The sequence below is a fragment of the Pieris napi genome, chromosome 15, assembly GCF_905475465.1.
Source record: "Pieris napi chromosome 15, ilPieNapi1.2, whole genome shotgun sequence".
Taxonomy (NCBI): Eukaryota; Metazoa; Arthropoda; class Insecta; order Lepidoptera; family Pieridae; genus Pieris; species Pieris napi.
Genome location: NC_062248.1, coordinates 4,562,205 through 4,579,798, shown reverse-complemented (window position 1 = coordinate 4,579,798; position 17,594 = coordinate 4,562,205). Strand labels below are relative to the sequence as shown.

At 32.6% G+C, this 17,594-nt stretch overlaps 4 protein-coding genes across 4 annotated transcripts; 2 read left to right on the top strand and 2 right to left on the bottom strand.

Annotated features, from left to right (window-relative positions):
* The first annotated feature begins 37 nt into the window (after positions 1-37).
* Positions 38-4,226, top strand: LOC125056374 (growth hormone-inducible transmembrane protein-like). The gene is made up of 8 exons (XM_047659413.1): positions 38-270; positions 393-590; positions 806-911; positions 1,416-1,557; positions 1,785-1,960; positions 2,913-3,073; positions 3,467-3,599; positions 4,000-4,226. The coding sequence occupies exons 2-8, from the start codon at positions 401-403 to the stop codon at positions 4,085-4,087; spliced, it is 996 nt and encodes a 331-aa protein (XP_047515369.1). The 5' UTR covers positions 38-270; positions 393-400; the 3' UTR covers positions 4,088-4,226.
* A 29-nt stretch (positions 4,227-4,255) lies between these two features.
* Positions 4,256-9,617, bottom strand: LOC125056372. Its single transcript, XM_047659411.1, has 5 exons — positions 9,160-9,617; positions 6,623-9,014; positions 6,272-6,507; positions 5,733-6,202; positions 4,256-5,387 (listed from the first exon to the last, which is right to left on the bottom strand). The coding sequence occupies exons 2-5, from the start codon at positions 9,007-9,009 to the stop codon at positions 5,067-5,069; spliced, it is 3,414 nt and encodes a 1,137-aa protein (XP_047515367.1). The 5' UTR covers positions 9,010-9,014; positions 9,160-9,617; the 3' UTR covers positions 4,256-5,066.
* A 205-nt stretch (positions 9,618-9,822) lies between these two features.
* On the bottom strand, positions 9,823-13,538 carry LOC125056816 (ATP synthase mitochondrial F1 complex assembly factor 2). Its single transcript, XM_047660109.1, has 6 exons — positions 13,334-13,538; positions 13,070-13,263; positions 12,663-12,773; positions 12,159-12,339; positions 11,555-11,670; positions 9,823-10,007 (listed from the first exon to the last, which is right to left on the bottom strand). Exons 1-6 carry the CDS (start codon positions 13,419-13,421, stop codon positions 9,864-9,866), a joined length of 834 nt encoding a protein of 277 aa, XP_047516065.1. The 5' UTR covers positions 13,422-13,538; the 3' UTR covers positions 9,823-9,863.
* Positions 13,539-15,127: 1,589 nt separating this feature from the next.
* On the top strand, positions 15,128-17,569 carry LOC125056367 (repressor of RNA polymerase III transcription MAF1 homolog). The gene is made up of 4 exons (XM_047659407.1): positions 15,128-15,860; positions 16,045-16,165; positions 16,468-16,745; positions 16,889-17,569. The coding sequence occupies exons 1-4, from the start codon at positions 15,655-15,657 to the stop codon at positions 16,947-16,949; spliced, it is 666 nt and encodes a 221-aa protein (XP_047515363.1). The 5' UTR covers positions 15,128-15,654; the 3' UTR covers positions 16,950-17,569.
* The last annotated feature ends 25 nt before the right edge of the window (positions 17,570-17,594 follow it).

Below are 17,594 nucleotides of genomic sequence, written 5' to 3'. Positions count from 1 at the left end.
CATTCTTGACAATTATTGTCAACAGTCAATTTTGCAATTGACATTTCGAAGACCTTCTAGAAAATAGCAAACAATTATCAAACGAAATAAAATAGCAGCACACACGAATAGTAATAAATCCAGACTGCAAAAAATTATTGTTTACGAAATCCAGTTTTTAAATTAATTGTGACTGCTACTAACATCCCTAATTCTTTTTTAATTGCGTCACACTGTAGTGCGTTAAAATTTCCGTCAGTCATAAGTGTAATAGGCAACTTTTGACCACCGGTAAGTTAAATTGTTTATATAACACAAGTTTTTTAGGACCAAGAATCAAATTGATAAAGGCCACCTTCAAAACATATCGAGAGTTTTACTTTAAGCAAAATAATTTCATGAATCCTTTTCAGGTTGCATCATGTTGTCACGATTGTGCGTGTCTCGCTCTACTTTTACGGTTACCCAAACTTTAAAATCCCCTGTACCACAAAAGTTTGTTCCAAGGAATTATATTGTTAGGAACTATGCTCGAGAGCCGAGATCTCGTCTTGCCACACGCACTCAACCTACTATGTGGGAAAGGTTGATGGCACCAGCTGGGCCTAATGGTTAGTGTTAATAAAACGAATGTGGTAGTTCTTAAACATTGCTTCAGTCAGTCATGTAAACCAAATTATATAATTGAATTTTGAGTCTCATTTTAATTAGTATGTTAAAGCTGTGCAGCCCATACGTCATACATATCAATATATTGATTACAATTGTACATATCATTAAAGAAAAGCTTTAAAAACATATGATGTTTATGTGTGTCTGAATTTAGCTTTCAGTTTGGGAAAAGGAGCTTTAGCTGGAGCATCCGCAGCTGGTCTTGTAGCTCTCTGTTATTATGGCGCTGGTGTCAAACCTGGAACTCTACAAGAAGCACAGTAAGTATAAAGTGTATAAAAATGTAAACAAATATTTGCTAAACAGATAAGATAATCTTTTTCAACATCATTTTCTTGATATTATTAAATGCCATGTAAATCAAGATCATTTGATTATTTATCCTAACACATAACAAACACATTTTAATATACAAAATTTGCATCTGCCCCATTTCTGTTAATAATTAAGTTTTGTAGCATTATGATTGGATTATAAGTTGAGTTATTGACTTGTATTGTATGTCAATAACATTGCAATTTACATATATAAATGATAGTTTGCTGTAAACCTTGTCTCAATCTTATTTTAAGATTTTGCTACTAAAAGTACATAAACAAATTGTCCATACCACAAACCACACATTGTATTGTATTAAGGAAAGGTTGAAAAACTTATTTAATGGGATAGTCCCATAGGAGAAGGGTAACATAGTGATGTGCGGTAGAAAGTGCTGTAAAATGTGTGTTATGTTTTTTAAATAACAGGATAATGTTTTTTTTCAGTCTCTGGCCTCAATATGTAAAGGACAGAATCAAGGCCACATATGGATACATTGCTGGATCAATCCTTTTGACAGCTGGTAGTGCTATAACAGTTTTCAGAACACCTGCTCTATTAAATCTCGTTGCACGTAATGGCTGGATGGTAGGCTCCATTGATAGATATATACTATAATAAAAAGATTTTTTCATTAATTAAACTTTTATATTTTGGTTAAAGGTCTAATTAGGGATAATAAAAAACTTAGTCCTTAGGTATTTTCGTATGTGTGTGAGTTTGTTGTTAAACAGAATTTTAATAACCTTGGAATTCATCATGTCTCCAGCACTGTTAACTCAATTAAAATGGTTGTAAATTACTTTTATTTGCAGTCAATCATTGCAACAATGGCATTGATGATTGGGTCTGGCATGGTGGTGCGTGGAATGGAGTATAAGCCAGGATTTGGTGGTAAACAAATTGCCTGGATGGTCCATACAGGAATTATGGGTGCAGTAATTGCTCCAATGTGCTTCCTTGGTGGACCAGTGTTGATGCGAGCAGCTTGGTATGTATTTATGAATCTTTTATTAAATTTTTTAAATTAAACAAAAAAAAATCTAATTGTATCTCTCATCTCAACCATTCTCGAATCTACTTGAACACACACAAAAAATGCATTAACACAGGCTACTTGTTTAGGAGTAGGAGGAGTTTTATTACAAACACACGCACAGAAGATATATATATATATATATATAGATTGTTCATAATGCTACGGAGATATTAACTAAAAAACTAATGAAAACAATTGCGGTCAGTTTTCATTAGTTAATTATATTTGAATCGAAATTTTATTCTTATTTTCCTTATATATATTTATCTCTTGGAATACATTGCGATTATATTGGAATATATTTACGAACACTGAAACTACTATTTTGTTATCTAATATATAAAATTCTCGTGTCGCGGTGTTTGTAGTTAAACTTCTCCGAAACGGCTTGACCAATTCTCATGAAATTTTGTGTGCATATTGGGTATGTCTGAGAATCGGACAACATCTATTTTTCATCCCCTTAAATGTTAAGGGTAGTCCCTTAACATTTAAGGGGATGAAAAAACCCCTAATTTTTTTTTTAATATTTAGATTATTTTTTTTTATGATACAGCATTAACATACAGCAACAATCTCTAATGTTCACCCCTCTACAATCAACCCCTATTTTTTATTATAAATGATATACATGGCAAAACGACGTTTGCCAGGTCAGCTAGTCTTTATATATATAATTCTTCTGTGAGTGTGTATGTCACTGAACTTCTCTCAAACGACTGGACCGATTTTGATGAAATGTTTTGTGTGTGTTCAAGGGGATCTGGGAATGGTTTAGATTCACAAATCAGCCCGCCAGATGGCGCTGCAGTCGGTACTTTCATACTTTGCTTTACTAATTGCTTGAAATATCATGCAGGACGTCTGTCGGGTCCACTAGTATTAATATAAATCTTGACTTCAGGTACACAGCCGGTGTAGTGGGCGGTTTGAGTACGATTGCGGTGTGCGCTCCCTCTGGGGAATTCTTGAACATGAGAGCCCCACTGGCCATGGGCCTTGGGGCAGTATTCGCAGCCTCCCTCGCGAGCATGTTCTTGCCACCCACCACTGCGCTTGGAGCAGGTATTTTATTTTTGTTCAACTTAAAAAAGTTTATATTGTTAGAATTTGATATTTAAGTATGATTTATATCTTTAGTGTATGTATGTTTCTCCACACATTTCTCTTAAATTAATGTGACTTTCGCTGAGATGCGTCCAAGGGCCCAAGTTTGATCAAATTTGGTTCAGTAGTTTATGAGATATAGGTATTTATAATTAGGTGCCTTGGTAAATAATGTTGACTTTTATTAAAAGTTTAAGCATTTTAATAACATTTATTCAGATACTATTGTGGAAAAAAAAAAATTGTATATATAATTCTTACTATGAAGCATTGTAATACTTTTAATTTTTCTGTTTTTTTTTTATGTAGGTATTATCTATCTGTTAACAATGAAAAACATTTTATTTTCAGGTCTGTACTCTCTTAGTCTCTATGGTGGTTTAATCGTTTTTGGAGGTTTCTTGTTGTATGACACTCAGGCGATCATTAAGCGAGCTGAAATGCACCCAATGTATGGATTCCAGCCATATGACCCGATCAACTCGTAAGTATTTTTTTTATTATCTCTGTACTGAATATATTTTTTATTGCATTGATTATTTCATTACGATTGAGACAATAGGCCCGATGATAATTAATTTTTATCACACTAAAAATATGAAAGTTTTTGTTACATTCGGTAAAATACGATTTTTTATGAATTTTATTATTAATTTTACACCAATATTGTCGGAAACTATAAAACCCCAATTCAATCAAAGTTCAGATAGTTTAAAAGAAATATTTTTATAATATATACTTAATTAGTTTTTTTTAATTTACCATCGGTACATAGTACGGCATTCTAATCCGTTAATAACTGTGCTTTTATAGTAACGTAAATAAAATTAGGCCCCACTTTATTTTGCACCTGTTTATTATAATTTATAACAATTAATTTACAGAGCAATATCGGTATATTTGGATATCCTGAATATCTTCATGCGCATCGCGATGATCCTGTCTGGCGCTGGCGGCAACAAGAAGAAGTAGAATATTATCGTTAAGGCTTTAAACTTCTATACCTTGTATTATGCGTTTTAGAGTCAAAAACAAATGTGATATGTAAAATATGCTAAGTTTTATTTAAGTAGTTTATGGTTGATCATAAATTAAAGAGTAATGAAGACAATTGGTGTTTTATTTTTGGTTCTATGATTAACAATGCTCGTAGTTATTATTTTAATACAATACTTTACGACATTCGTGCAGACTAAATAAAATAATCAGGTGACAAACAATAGATTATAGGATTAATTAAATATTATTTAGCTAGGTTAGTAAAGTTCATATTATTTAGTAAAACTTCCTAGTAATGTCAAGCGTTTCTATAAACTCGGGGCGTCTAAAATGAAATCCCATTGTATTGCATTAATATTTTCACTTTTTACTAAACGTTTAGTAACGAAGTAGCAATTTTCTGTTTGTTCTTACGAAAAATAAATGTGTAGTCGTTAGATATTAATTTAATTTTACCGTAACTGTATTGTACTAAGGTATTAAAATTATAATGTTGTATATTGTAAAAAATGAGAATATGCACATTTAATAGTTTTACAATGATATATATAATAAGAAATATGGTTTATAATTAATATCTTTATTAAACATAATACAATACTTGCACAATAATAAAAATAACACCAATAAGCTAGTCTTAGTAGCTAATAAGCTATACTTGTGAAAAATAATTTTCATCAAAATAAAAACATATTTAAATTTTACACGCTTGCTGTATTGGCGCGCTTAGTTAGTCTATAGACTAAACAACCGAAAAAGTGATAAGTTGAATCTATGAAAATGTTTTATAATATAATAATTAAATTACGTTGAAGAACATCGGCAATAGCGGCCTACTCTTGAATATATTTGTCGATTTTTTTAATTTATGATTAATTTAAAAATAATTAATTTTACTATAAATACATACTTTTTTTGGTTTCTCCTTCAAACCGTTTCCGATAAGCTATTCTTAATGACAGTAACTACACGTGGGGTGGCACTTTTTCCCTTCAACGCCGCACTTACACCCGCCACTGGTGTCTCCCCTCCCACCTGGACCCCATCTTCTTCCTTTTGTGACCCAACAAATTTCTGTCTTACACGCGGAACATTTAATCCAATCACATCCCCATTTTTTTGTGATAATAGCTTGGCATTCTGGGCATCGTAATGCTTCCCCTCGAGATATTAAAGAATCGAGCAACGCTTGTGTCCCTTCGTCTGTATTATCTGCAGGTACTTCACGCAATTTCTTTTGATATTGTTCGCAGGTTTCACCATCATGCAAGGCCTATAATAGATTGTTTTATAGATTTAAAATAAGCACATAAGTAAATCTTATAAGTTGTTTGTAGAATGAAATTAAATTATACATTTTATAGTCTATAATTTACTATAATAATTCAAATTTTAAATGGCTCTTATACGTTGAAAAAAAAATTGCCTTTGTGTACAAATTTTGCTCAATCACGTAGGTACCTACACGTTTTACTCAATGCGTGCAAACAGGAAGCAAGAGTTCCGTTTTGCGTCTCTAGAGTATCTAAATAAATAATTTACTGCCTCTAGGGGGTTATGAGCCTTTAGTGCATTGATTTCTCTAGATAAAAATAAATGATAGTTGGTTGTATCTTACCTGACACGGTATACAATTTTTCTTTTTACAAACGGGGCAAGGAAATACTCTGACTCCGGGTTCACAAAATGCCCAACCTGAGCAATCTGGTGTTCGGCAATGAAAGTTATTACGCGTTCCACTTTCAGCTACAGCTAAGCCTCGAGCTAACCATTTCTCATAATCCTCTGCTGATAGTAAAGCTCGAATTTCTCTGTCTTGTATAACTCCAGGACAGCCTACAGCCGGACAAGATATTATTGGCTCTTCACAATGTCGCACTGCATCCGATAGACACTCCCTACAAAAGGTATGAAGACAATCACGGAGAACAGCTCCGTCCCCGACAGCACATTCTTCAAGACATACTCCACATTCGAAGTTTTCAGCATTTAATATAAGTGCCTGTTGCTCCAACTTTATTAATTCCGTGTAAAACTCTCCGAACCTTTGTAAACTTGAAGCCTCTATTTTTGATGCTTTGTTTTCGTCTGAAAATATGTTTAGATATTAATCCATATTTTAAAATAATAATAAAAAGAACACAAGTAGGTACTTGCCTGATTCAACTAAACATAAATAAAAAGGTGCGTCGAATGCTGTCCCTGCTAATGAAATAATGGGCACATTATCGTCTGTGCACAGAGATTTGCCCACGATCCAGCGCTGTAACCGTATTTCTATACCGAGATAGGACAATGCTTCTCTTTTTAAATCTGCAACTGTAGAACGTTGGGAAATATTTAAACGAACCGGTCCTCTAGCTGCAATTTTATCCTCTATCCAAACTTCAATCCTGCAAAATGTATGTTTAATGTGTAATAATTAATAACTCAGTGTAATATTTTTTGTTAAGAGCTGATTGTTAATTTTTATGTGTTTTATTAAATTGCAATAGTTTTGCTACTTACGGAATAATATCATGAATTGCATCATTGTGATCCTCGTTTTGCTGAAAAACTTCCGTTGTTGTATTATTTGTGTTATTTTTATTTATTTCTCGAAGACCCTTCTTAAATTCTGACTCCAAACATGTTTTATTTTCTTGGGGATCAACGTTGTCTTTGTTTATGAGTTTTTCTTGCTTTGGTATTGTAATACCTGATGTAGAAGGTCCAGCTAGTATTTGAGATGAATAAGACAGAACAGAACATGAAAGACGTAGTTTAGCTAACTTCGAAGCAGCCTCAGCAGCTGCCGTCTCGTCCCCTTTAGCTATAGACGATTCAAGTTGATTAATTAATTCCCTTCGTTTTATATATTCCCCACTTCTAGCCGCCTCGATCTTTGCTTCATTTTCTTGTAACTGTTTTTCTTTTTGTTCTATAGATTTTTTTATGATTTGTGATACTGTCTTGGGATCTAATTTTATCGCATTTGTTGGTTCTTTTTTAAGTTTAACGTTTTCTGCATTAGTGTTATCTAAATCTTTTGCAGGAGTTTTTGTTACTAATTTCAATTGTGAGGAAGTAACGTCGCTATTTAATGAAACTTCCGTCTTAAGCTTAGTGTTTAGGTTCGTTTTCGAAGCCACTTGGAAACACTGCGTGCTGGTAGTTGCTTTCGGCTGGTAAATGGGATTTAATAACGACGATATACTCAGCGGCGTATGCGTACTTAGACCACTGTTAGTATTTGATGTAATTTTATTTTCCTTTATAGCTTGGGTTCTATCACTATTTTCAAATAATTTAAGTTGGTTTTTATTGCTAGCTCGTAAGAGGTTGTCGTGAGTAAATTTTACGGAATTTTCTTTCAGGACCTCCCTACTCTTAGATATTGCAGCAGCCTTGGTATTAGATTCAGAATCTTCGTTGGGCTTAGCTTCGACGAGTGGCTTTTTTAAATTACTTGATGTTATTATAGCTCTTATTAATGATTCAGAGTTACCTTCAAGTGAATTCTTCGTTATTTCATCAATGTAAGTATGCCGTTTGTTGTTAGAATGGTTTCCTGTTGATAATGCAGCAGATGTTGATGGTTCTTGATTTAATTTTTGTAATTTATTTTGGGCAAGAGGTTCTTCCTTATTTTCGTTTATTGTAGTCCCAATGCGTAAAGTTGGGGTTTCATTTGCTGCATTATTGAATTCAAAATTAATAGTGTGTTTTATTTTCTTCTGACTTGGTTTCTTTGGGAGAGAGTCTTTCATTTCTTTAAGAATTTCCCGCAATTTCTTTTTCTCTTCAACATCCTTAGATAGTTGACGAGATATCTCCGTCTGCGTAGATGAACTTGAGGCTTTAGATTGTGAATTAAGAATTTTAGTCAGTTCATTTTCTTTAGGTACACAATATACACATGATTTAATTGACGTATTATATTTCCGCAAACATTTAGTACACATCCACATTTTTTCAGAATTAGTATTCATTGCATTTTCTTCGTTAATGAGTTTATTATCTTCTAGATAAGTATAATTCTGTGTAAGTTTATTATTTTCTATTATTTCAGCCGCCTGTTTATCCAGTTCACTAATGCTGGGCAGAAATTTTACATGCGAAGTATCTGCAGAATGTCTCTTCTTATTTTCAAATATTTGTTTGAGAAAACTTTTTTCGGTTCGAAATTTTATTTCTTTGCCTTGTTTCTCTAAAGCTTTATGTGTTTCTGTTGGTGGCGGTTGAGGAATAAAAATTAATTTAGATGAATTACTGCTGGTTCCTTGGACATTATTTACTATATTCTCTTTAGTTGAATTATCACTAGAAGGCGTAGGCGTATCGTTATTATTTATTTCTATATTTTCTTTATTTTCTGAAATCGCTTTCAATGGAGGTTTAGGAGCTGGGCGTTTTCTCTTATAGCTACGAGGTAATGAGGTTGTAACAAACGTAGGCGGTGGAGGAGCGTGCCTCTTTCCTGGCACATACGCAGCTCGTCGATGAAAACATTCACTTGCTGCCCTTCGGCATCGTTGATTGCCGCCAGATTCTGAAATATTTTTATTAGCTGGTGGTAAACTTAATCCGTCGTACCCACCCTCTTCTCTCCAGAGCCCGTATTTTCTATGTAATGTCACTCCACGTTCTCTTTGCCGTCGCAAATTTCGCTCCTGAACTCTTCTCTTGTAGGAATCGGTTGGCGAATTTAGAGGCAATGTTATTGGAGCTTGTGAATTAGGATAATATATCGGTGCCAGAAAGTCGAAGCTGGCAGCGGTACGATCAGAACCTACGCTGGAAATACTTTCATTAGAAGATGAGCGTTCTGAACGACGGAGCCACGAGAAAATGGTCCAAAGACCAGCGGATAGGGGACGGGGGCGAGGCGCCTCTTCTCCCACGTCACCGTTCATTACCCCTGGAAGTTTGTAAATAATAAACAATTATTACAACGCTCATTAGTAGAATAAAGATCACATACGATAACTTCGACTAAATATCTTGAATCAACCAATAAAAAATACAATAGAACAATAGTATAAAAAGGAGTTCATATTACTTACAGAGTGCAGAAACGTGAGCAGAGAGGGTCAAAAGCCAAATCTAGAGCATAATGATTATCTTAAATAGTGGGCTGTGCTCTGATTATAATATACAATTCATTCACTTACATTTTTTTAACAAATTGTTTTAGGTCACAATTCACATGGTACCTTTGTTTTAAATAAAATTAAATAAGATTTTGACGTTATTGTTCGCGAGATATAACACAAAGCGAGGTCGACTCATTCGGGCGAGGTAAGCGCCCCGACTCACTCGCCGAGCTAATTTTAGCAGATCTTTGCGATTCCACTTTTGCTATTTCTACTTTATTCTTAAACCATAAATTTCGAGTGGTTTATAAATCTTAAAGTTCATTCAGCGAATATAAACACCATCGGTAATCATTTTCTAAATTTTTAAAACGCTATTTATATTCATTATTTTTAGATTGGCACGGGTATAGACAAGTACATCTTGAAGTTTGTACAAATTACGCTAAATTAAGAACTTCCCTCCCCACGCGATGACGGCCTTGCAAGAACAAGCTTTAGTCAGAAAATAAAACAAACTTTTACGCATAACATTTTAATTTTGTATCGATTTCTACAAATAAGTATTCTACATGAAACTTTTGCGGACTTTGCGCACTAGACTAAATTAAAACCATCTCCACTTATTCACATTTATTATAAGTTAAGTAAACCACTGTGGTTAAAATTCACTATCATGATTCCTCTGCTTTCTTTTTAGCCTTTTCTGTGTGTAGTTCTGTTGAATTCTGTATGATAAGAAGTGACGCCGCCACTCGTGACGTCAGTTCTACTTGGTTTAACTCATGAGCCCATGGAACACGACCCCATCGTTGAAGCTAAAAAAATACGTAAAATTTATAATAATATAATTAATATATTATAATTATTTCACTGGGAATCGAACCCAGAGCCAGGATTATACGCCATTTGCTTTTTCAATATCTGGCTTTAAAAGGTCACTAAAAAAATACTTTAATTTAAAAAATAAAACCAACCTCAAACTGCAAGAGAGTTAAATAATAAGAATTTATATTAAAAGTGTTATGACCTAAACATGTTTCATTCAGGTAGACATACATACAAGTATACGGATTGAAAACGTCCTCATTCGGGTATTTAAGCCCGTTTAAGACACACTACGTCTTTAAAGACGAGGTTGCAATAATTAATCAGGTTCTAAATTGGAACCTTGGTTTAAGACATTAGTGGTGCTAGTTGGTTAATAGGTTAATGTTACATGGATTTATTAATAACCTATATAGTCTAAATAGTTACACATTTGGTGTTATCAATGCGATGGATGCCATTATTCATGTGAAATAAAACATTTTAGAGAGCGTTCAAGTAACGAATTTTGGGGGGCCCTTTTAATAAAATTACGCGTTATTGTTAATATTATTTTCGACTTTGTAGTACTTTACACCACAGAATGGTAACTTTTAGGTATAAAGAATCACTAGGTGGTCACAAAACGTTTTACTATACTTGGGTACAATACTTATTTTAAAACAAATATCGCAAATTTTTGCGATATTTGTTTGATGATTTGCTATTTTAAAAGAGTACTGAGAGTTTTTTACGCCGGCTTTTTCTCTCGGCCTACACCCTGTCTTCTTTGCCGATGATTAGGGATGCCTACAAATTCAAATTTAATGACGTGGAATAAGTGATACATGTATGTTATGTTCCATAATAAACATATTTTATTTCATTTATTTTATTTTTTATTGTACTTGGGTACAGAAAAACGTTACGAGGTTCAATAATCTCCAAAAATTGGGTGACGTAATACTTGAACGCTCCCTTAATTTGTGTGTTCCTTACTTTTCACTAAGTATAATGAAGAATAATGTAGCCGGTGTGTGCAACGGGAAATAAACATATGTATTACAATTATGTGCCATAATAAACATCGATTCAGTAGTTCCTGACATTTACTACAAAATTGTTAACTTTTTATAATACAATACATATCATAGACCTAATTAGGAGAAAATCTTCTTGAATTGAAGAAAAAACTTGATGTGTATCCAAGAATGACGTAAAACAAAACATTAGAGTTGTGATTTATAAAAAATTAAATAAATAAAATTAACAATGCTGATTTATTATGATTCTGTTTTTATCATGTTATGGAATCACATGTCAGTATCTATACCATATTATTATCATGTATAATTTTGCTAGTCCTTTTGATGTTCTGTGACAAGTAGTCTATGAAGACACACATACACAGCTGCAGTATCAGCAGCAGCAGTTTAAAATTGTTTGGGAAAAGAAAATTATTCCCTAGTTTATAGCCTTCTTTTGTAGCTTGAATATGTTGACTTTTATGGGCATCACTTCACAATTACATTACACAATCCTATAGGAAATAACTTACCTGGTATTCTTCCTCTAATCTCGCTAGCATCACAGCTTCCTTTGGTTGTAAAAATCTATCCACACAGGCCAACATTAATATTGGAGACTTTAATGCTTCTGTTCCAAAATTCATTGCTAAAATACAATGCTTACGTTTAACATTGGTGTGTATGTCAAAGAGTCTGTGACATCATTTTTAATATTAAAAACACATTGATACCTTTCTTTATGCCGTCTGACTTATTCATAAACATGTTTTTTTCAATGATGGGTGTGTTAAGGACCAAGGTACCACTTTTATTTCAAATATTATCTTACATGACCTTAAATAATTGTTATGATTAAAAAATGTTTCAATTATTAAGTTCTTAAAATTTGTGTTATATTTCATAGGCATTCAGACACATTTTTAAGTCTGATTCATTGACATTTTAATTACCAGTACATAAATAGATTGGTTGCCAACTAATCCATGCTAATGTGCATAACATCTAGTCCGATCTGAACATTAGGTCTATAACTGGATAGATGTTCAAACTAGATCAATAATATACTCTGAGTTCTGTTCCTGTTCGGACTACACTTTTGCAATTACGGTAAAAAAATCTCTAAATTACACTTACCATTTAAGGCTGGAAAGTCGTATGAAAGAAAATGTCTGGCTAACACTGCTCTTGTTTCTGTAGTGACAGGAGGAGGCTGGAAGTCACTTGAAACTTCCTGCTTAATATTAAACCTCTTTTCAAACCATTCTAAAACTGGGCCCCATTTTTGTTCCTGTAGAAGTCTTAACTCCTCTTCCTCCTACAAAATAAGGGGCCTTAAGTCTCTATATACTTTAGGTATTAATTAGTCATGAGTATGAACATCATATTCAATCAATAATATAATAGTTATAAGGCTTCTTCAATTTTAACTGGTAAGATAAACAGGTTTGACCCAATCCAAAAACAAAATCTAAGGTAGGTACTCCTGCAGAACAATACACTGAAGTAATCATGCACATGTTATACAGGATACAGAATGCAAGGGTCTCTACAAAAATATTGGGTACCCTAGGTTGAAGGGATGTATTAATTTAGCTGATGGTTAGTTACTCTGTAGATAAAACAAAATAAATAGCTTACATCTGAGAAGAAGAGGACGGTATCTGTAGCTAGATATTCAAGTAGGTGGATAGCTATATCATGTTTGTCGAGTTTTCCTGGATTGTCCAATGCAGTATTGCATAGAGCGGTCTAAAATGGAAGAAGGTTATCAAAGTCCAAAACAACAATTTTGTAGATATATTAAATAAATCTATCAATTATTTTACTTATACACTTTGCATTAATATATCATGGAGAACATGCAATAATTGTTGTAGCAATTAGCATCTCTTTTTTTTATTATTTGACAGATTATGAGAATGCTTGTTTTCACATATCTTATTACCCTGGAGATAGGTTCCGAATGTACTTTAAAACATATTACCTACAAAAAATGTATACATTAAACATTCCGTAGTTTATTGAAATATATAATATGTTTGTACCAGATGCATTGAAGGTTGGGAGATTCCGTCGTGTTGTGCATCCCACTCTGCAGCGATTGCTCTTGCTAGGCCCTCAGTATTAACGTTAAAAACCAGACCGTTGGGTGTCTTTAACCTCCGATGATCTAAGGTAACCTCCCATTTGTTTTCGTTTTGTACTATATCGGCACGTCGGTAAAACCGTTTGGCCGTCGCTGCAACAGAAGATTGTACACTTTAAAAAATAATTATTATCAGAAACAAAGCACACACAAATTGACTAACCATAATTTCTGCCTCCATTCTGCGATTGCTTACTTAAAATTGAAAGTAAAAACTGTCTTTGGAATTTTGTTGATAGCATTTTTAACATAATGCTCAAAAAATCTCAATATGTACTTATGTTTACATTCATTCAAATAATTAAATCATCCTTACAAATCTGAACTGAACAATTAAATGATATTTATACTATATTATACTATTAAGACGTATATTAAGATGAATAACTGATTCAAATCAACTTTTTCAAGTTTCAAAAAATTCAAGTGATAATTTGATATATAACCATTTTTTTTAAATTAATTTATTAGCCGGATACAAAGTCCATTGGCAATATATAATAATTTTTTTTATTTATTTATTAGCCGGATACAAAGTCCATTGGCATTTGGCACATATATAACCAGTGTTGTTAGTACCGATAGTAAAATACACAAGACAGTTCAAAAATGAAAAAATATCAAACGTCACGAGAAATTTGACATTTGTAGAAAACTATGTATGTACCTACTTAGTTATATTATTTTATTGTTTTATATTTTTATTGTTTTATATTACACTAAAATATTTATTATTATTTTTAAACAATCTCTAATTTATTTTAATGATTAAATAGTGTAGACGTAGAGTGAATAACGTAAAAGTAATGTATAACTGTATGGTCCAACTTACTGGTGAATTCTACCACGCGCTTTAAAATCAAAGACTGAGTTTGATTTACACCTTCTTTTATTTTATAAGAATAAGTATTGAAAACATTTCTCGCCTGAGATCGAAGTGGCTTTTTCGACATTTTCATCAAAACAACAAATTTCAAGAAGATAATCACAAAACCTCAGGAGCGGTTGACAGATCTCGTACTTTGATTTCACCGATGACACTTGACATTGCCAAATGAAAATCTCATTTTTTTTATTTTTGTTTTATGCCATGAGACTTCGGTAGCGGGTAGAGTAGACCCATACCAACTAACGGAATAGCTAATGTGATCTAGAACCTGAAAAACTGATAATAGTCTCATTGAAAACATAAAAGTTAGTCAAAACATAAACAAAGTGTTTTAATTTTAGCCATATTGAGTCATTGACCCAAATACATGTCTCTAAATGAATAGCGTCTTTTGTATTTGCTTTATTAACCATCAAAGCAGAAACGGTGTCAACATTTAGACTTTTTCGGCTAATTTTTATTATTTATGTTTAGTTGACAAATAATTCTTTCTACGTAGGTATGCATTAGAAAATGGAGACCATTCATTTAAAAAAAAATCCCGGTACTCCTCAACATTCGGAGATATATTTAAATCTTTGTGGCCAAGAAAGCATGGGTTTTCCATTCCTTTTGTGCTGCACAACATCTACATATTTTTTAGGGTTGGGAATATAGACAATAGACATCACTTTACACAAATCTGTTATTTCAAAATTTTGAGATTTGCTTGATTCAATAACATCTAAAATACTGAAAAGTGCGTTTCATTTCACGATTATTTTTTGTTTGCAGTCACCAATGTTTGAGTATCATTTTAGTCAAAGTTAATATTTTGAGTCTTGTGACATGAGTGATGAGAGGGTCAAAAGTAAAATAGCATGTTACAATAGTAACAATCTGGTAACGCTGTATATTAATTAATAATTGTGAAATACTTCTAAAAGTTATACTTAATAACTTATGTGGTTCCTACTATATTACCTTTGTATAAATAACAACACCACAGAATACTTATTAACCAAATAATAGTAGTACTCTGTAATTTTTATCTTGAATTTTTAATAGTCTATTGATGATATCCAAATTCTATACTCTACGTGCTTTTCCTGTGTCTTGTTGTGAAAACGAAAAAAGTGTTATTATCAAGTTATTGCTATTCATTTAAGAAAACACATATTTCTTATTTTTGTGTACTCCAGTTGCTATAATCAACATATTTTGTGAAATATTTTTAAATAACGGGCTTTTACAATGTTAGATATGGATTTTTACGTTTAGCATTGGAAAGTGTTTGTGTCGAATTGGAACAGTGACGCGCCATTGTGTACACATAACGCTGTGAAAGAATTCTATAAATACTCATATTAACGACCTTAGTTGTTCAAAAACCTTAATTAATACTTATATTTGTAATGTACCCGCATCCCATCAGCGCGGAAGAAGACAAGAAGTCGAATTTAATACCGAGTGTAAATCTTCTTCACTCTAAAAGAAAAGGAATATTTATACACCCCTCTGCTATGTACAGAAGTAGTGCAACGTGCACAAATATAAGTCTACTGTTTACAACGAGAAAACTGTTTGGGTAAACAGTTCATTAAAAAAAAAAAAAGATGAAACTTTTACAAAGTGGTCGCTTGGAAGCACTGAGCAGTGCACTGTCTATACTAAATGGGGACAGCGCTGTGCAAGGCCGAGTAGAAAGCTACAGCTGTAAGATGGCTGGTGGTGAGAAAGCTTTCTACAAAAGGTTCACAGCAGCTGGTGAGACGACTCACAACCTTCAGGCTCTGTCTCCACCTGAAGGTTTCTCTTATAGGTATCAAGAAAAATTTACTTAACTACAATTAAAAAATATGTTAATGTTTATATTTGCTACTTAAGTGTTCTAAAGAGTCACCCAAGTTTTTTATTGCAAATCTAAATTAAATAATTAAGATATGACCATACAAGGAATAGCTTTTACAATACTTCCAGTAGTTTCATATTCCTATATTTTTCAGTCGGAGCCTTTCGGGTGATGAGGAGGGTATTCTATGTGATACAATATCACGGAAAACATTGTTTTACCTCATTGCTACCTTGAATGCTGCTTTTCCCGATTATGACTTTTCAATGGCCAAGGTAATTAATTGTTATAAAATGGTTCCATTCTTAATCAATTTAACAAAAAAAATATGACAAAAGTATTAATATAATTTTTCATTATACACAGCTTAAGCGTCTGCATGGCAATAACAATAGGTCATTTAGTTTGTAATCCACAAAGAACTTGTTTAAGTGCTTATTTTGTGTGAAATGACCATAAACCTTTGATTGTTATCAAAATTTAAGTGATAAAGACTATTCATTAAAAATAATTAGATTGTAATCTGATTTATTTGTTTTATGCTGATCATATTTCTAAATATTTTAACTTTTTACAGAGTAGTGAATTTAGTGCAGAACCATCACTTACGTGGGTTCAAAGTGCTGTTGATGCTGCCTTGTCTGCTGTTGGTGGAGTTCGCTGGAGGCAGCTTAAGCCAGCCCTTTGGGCAGCGATTGATGAAGAGGTGCAGTTGGCCGACTGTAGAATATATAGCTACAACCCCGACCTTGCCAGTGATCCATTTGGAGAACCTGGATGCTTATGGACTTTTAACTTTTTCTTTTACAATATGAAGCTGAAACGAATGGTTTTCTTCACCTGCAGGGCAATGAGGTATTATATAATAATCAGTAAAATATTTATTGCATTTTTCCTTTTTTGTTATTTTAATTAAAATATTTCTGTTTTTTTAACAAATATTTGTTTTTTGAAGAAATTGTCATTGTTCATGTTAGTACATTACTTTTCTATTTCAGTCCTGTGTGTGCTGATTCGGGTGTTGATTTTGCAATGGACGAAGATGAAGAATATGACTAAAGTGCTTAGCAATTTTTTTTAAACATTTTAACTTTACCATAACATTTCATATTTTACTAATACTAACAGCTATATATATTACTAAATATAATGAATATATATTAAGAATGGAGTAGGAAGTTGTTTAGTTCTTATTATGTAAGTAGGTACTATCAAATATTTTCATAAATTTTTTGGCCTAAAAAAATAAGATCTCAATATTGTGCACAAATTCCTATTTTGGAGATATCATTTAAGTCTTAAATATTACCTTGATTAAACTCTGTACCTGTCATCTCATCTTTTCAATAGATGAATAGTCTTAAATATAGAAAATTATAAGAGCAGGGTTGGGTGAGCAGTGGCACTTCGATAAGTATATTTAAATAGTAAAATTATTTTATTAACACAAATTTACAAGAATTTTAAAACACTTTTTCTGATTGGTGCACATATTACAAAATTGTATGCATAAATACTAATTTAGTGTTGAAATTCTTTTATATATCTAATAAAAAATTAGAAAGTAAATTGTTCTAAAGTAGAAGAATATTGTCTACAAGGATTTTCAATGTCTAGTTCCGCCTATTGTTTCGAGGCGTTTTTAAGTAGATGTATTTAGAATAAATATTTGTCAGCTGCTTAGGTGTTTAATTTTATCCAAAG

What these genes read in the sequence shown, in the direction of transcription:
- LOC125056374 (XM_047659413.1), top strand. Translation starts at nt 401, where the DNA reads ATGTTGTCACGATTGTGCGTGTCTCGCTCTACTTTTACGGTTACCCAA. An exon ending in GGAACTCTACAAGAAGCACA is followed by an intron (nt 912 to 1,415) that starts GTAAGTATAAAG and finishes GTTTTTTTTCAG; the next exon opens with TCTCTGGCCTCAATATGTAA. An exon ending in GTGTTGATGCGAGCAGCTTG is followed by an intron (nt 1,961 to 2,912) that starts GTATGTATTTAT and finishes TCTTGACTTCAG; the next exon opens with GTACACAGCCGGTGTAGTGG.
- LOC125056372 (XM_047659411.1), bottom strand. Translation starts at nt 9,009, where the DNA reads ATGAACGGTGACGTGGGAGAAGAGGCGCCTCGCCCCCGTCCCCTATCC. An exon ending in GCAATTCATGATATTATTCC is followed by an intron (nt 6,508 to 6,622) that starts GTAAGTAGCAAA and finishes TACATTTTGCAG; the next exon opens with GATTGAAGTTTGGATAGAGG. An exon ending in TTTATGTTTAGTTGAATCAG is followed by an intron (nt 6,203 to 6,271) that starts GCAAGTACCTAC and finishes ACATATTTTCAG; the next exon opens with ACGAAAACAAAGCATCAAAA.
- LOC125056816 (XM_047660109.1), bottom strand. Translation starts at nt 13,421, where the DNA reads ATGTTAAAAATGCTATCAACAAAATTCCAAAGACAGTTTTTACTTTCA. An exon ending in CCCAACCTTCAATGCATCTG is followed by an intron (nt 12,774 to 13,069) that starts GTACAAACATAT and finishes CTTCCATTTTAG; the next exon opens with ACCGCTCTATGCAATACTGC. An exon ending in CGACTTTCCAGCCTTAAATG is followed by an intron (nt 11,671 to 12,158) that starts GTAAGTGTAATT and finishes ATTGTATTTTAG; the next exon opens with CAATGAATTTTGGAACAGAA.
- LOC125056367 (XM_047659407.1), top strand. Translation starts at nt 15,655, where the DNA reads ATGAAACTTTTACAAAGTGGTCGCTTGGAAGCACTGAGCAGTGCACTG. An exon ending in ATGACTTTTCAATGGCCAAG is followed by an intron (nt 16,166 to 16,467) that starts GTAATTAATTGT and finishes AACTTTTTACAG; the next exon opens with AGTAGTGAATTTAGTGCAGA. An exon ending in TTCACCTGCAGGGCAATGAG is followed by an intron (nt 16,746 to 16,888) that starts GTATTATATAAT and finishes TTTCTATTTCAG; the next exon opens with TCCTGTGTGTGCTGATTCGG.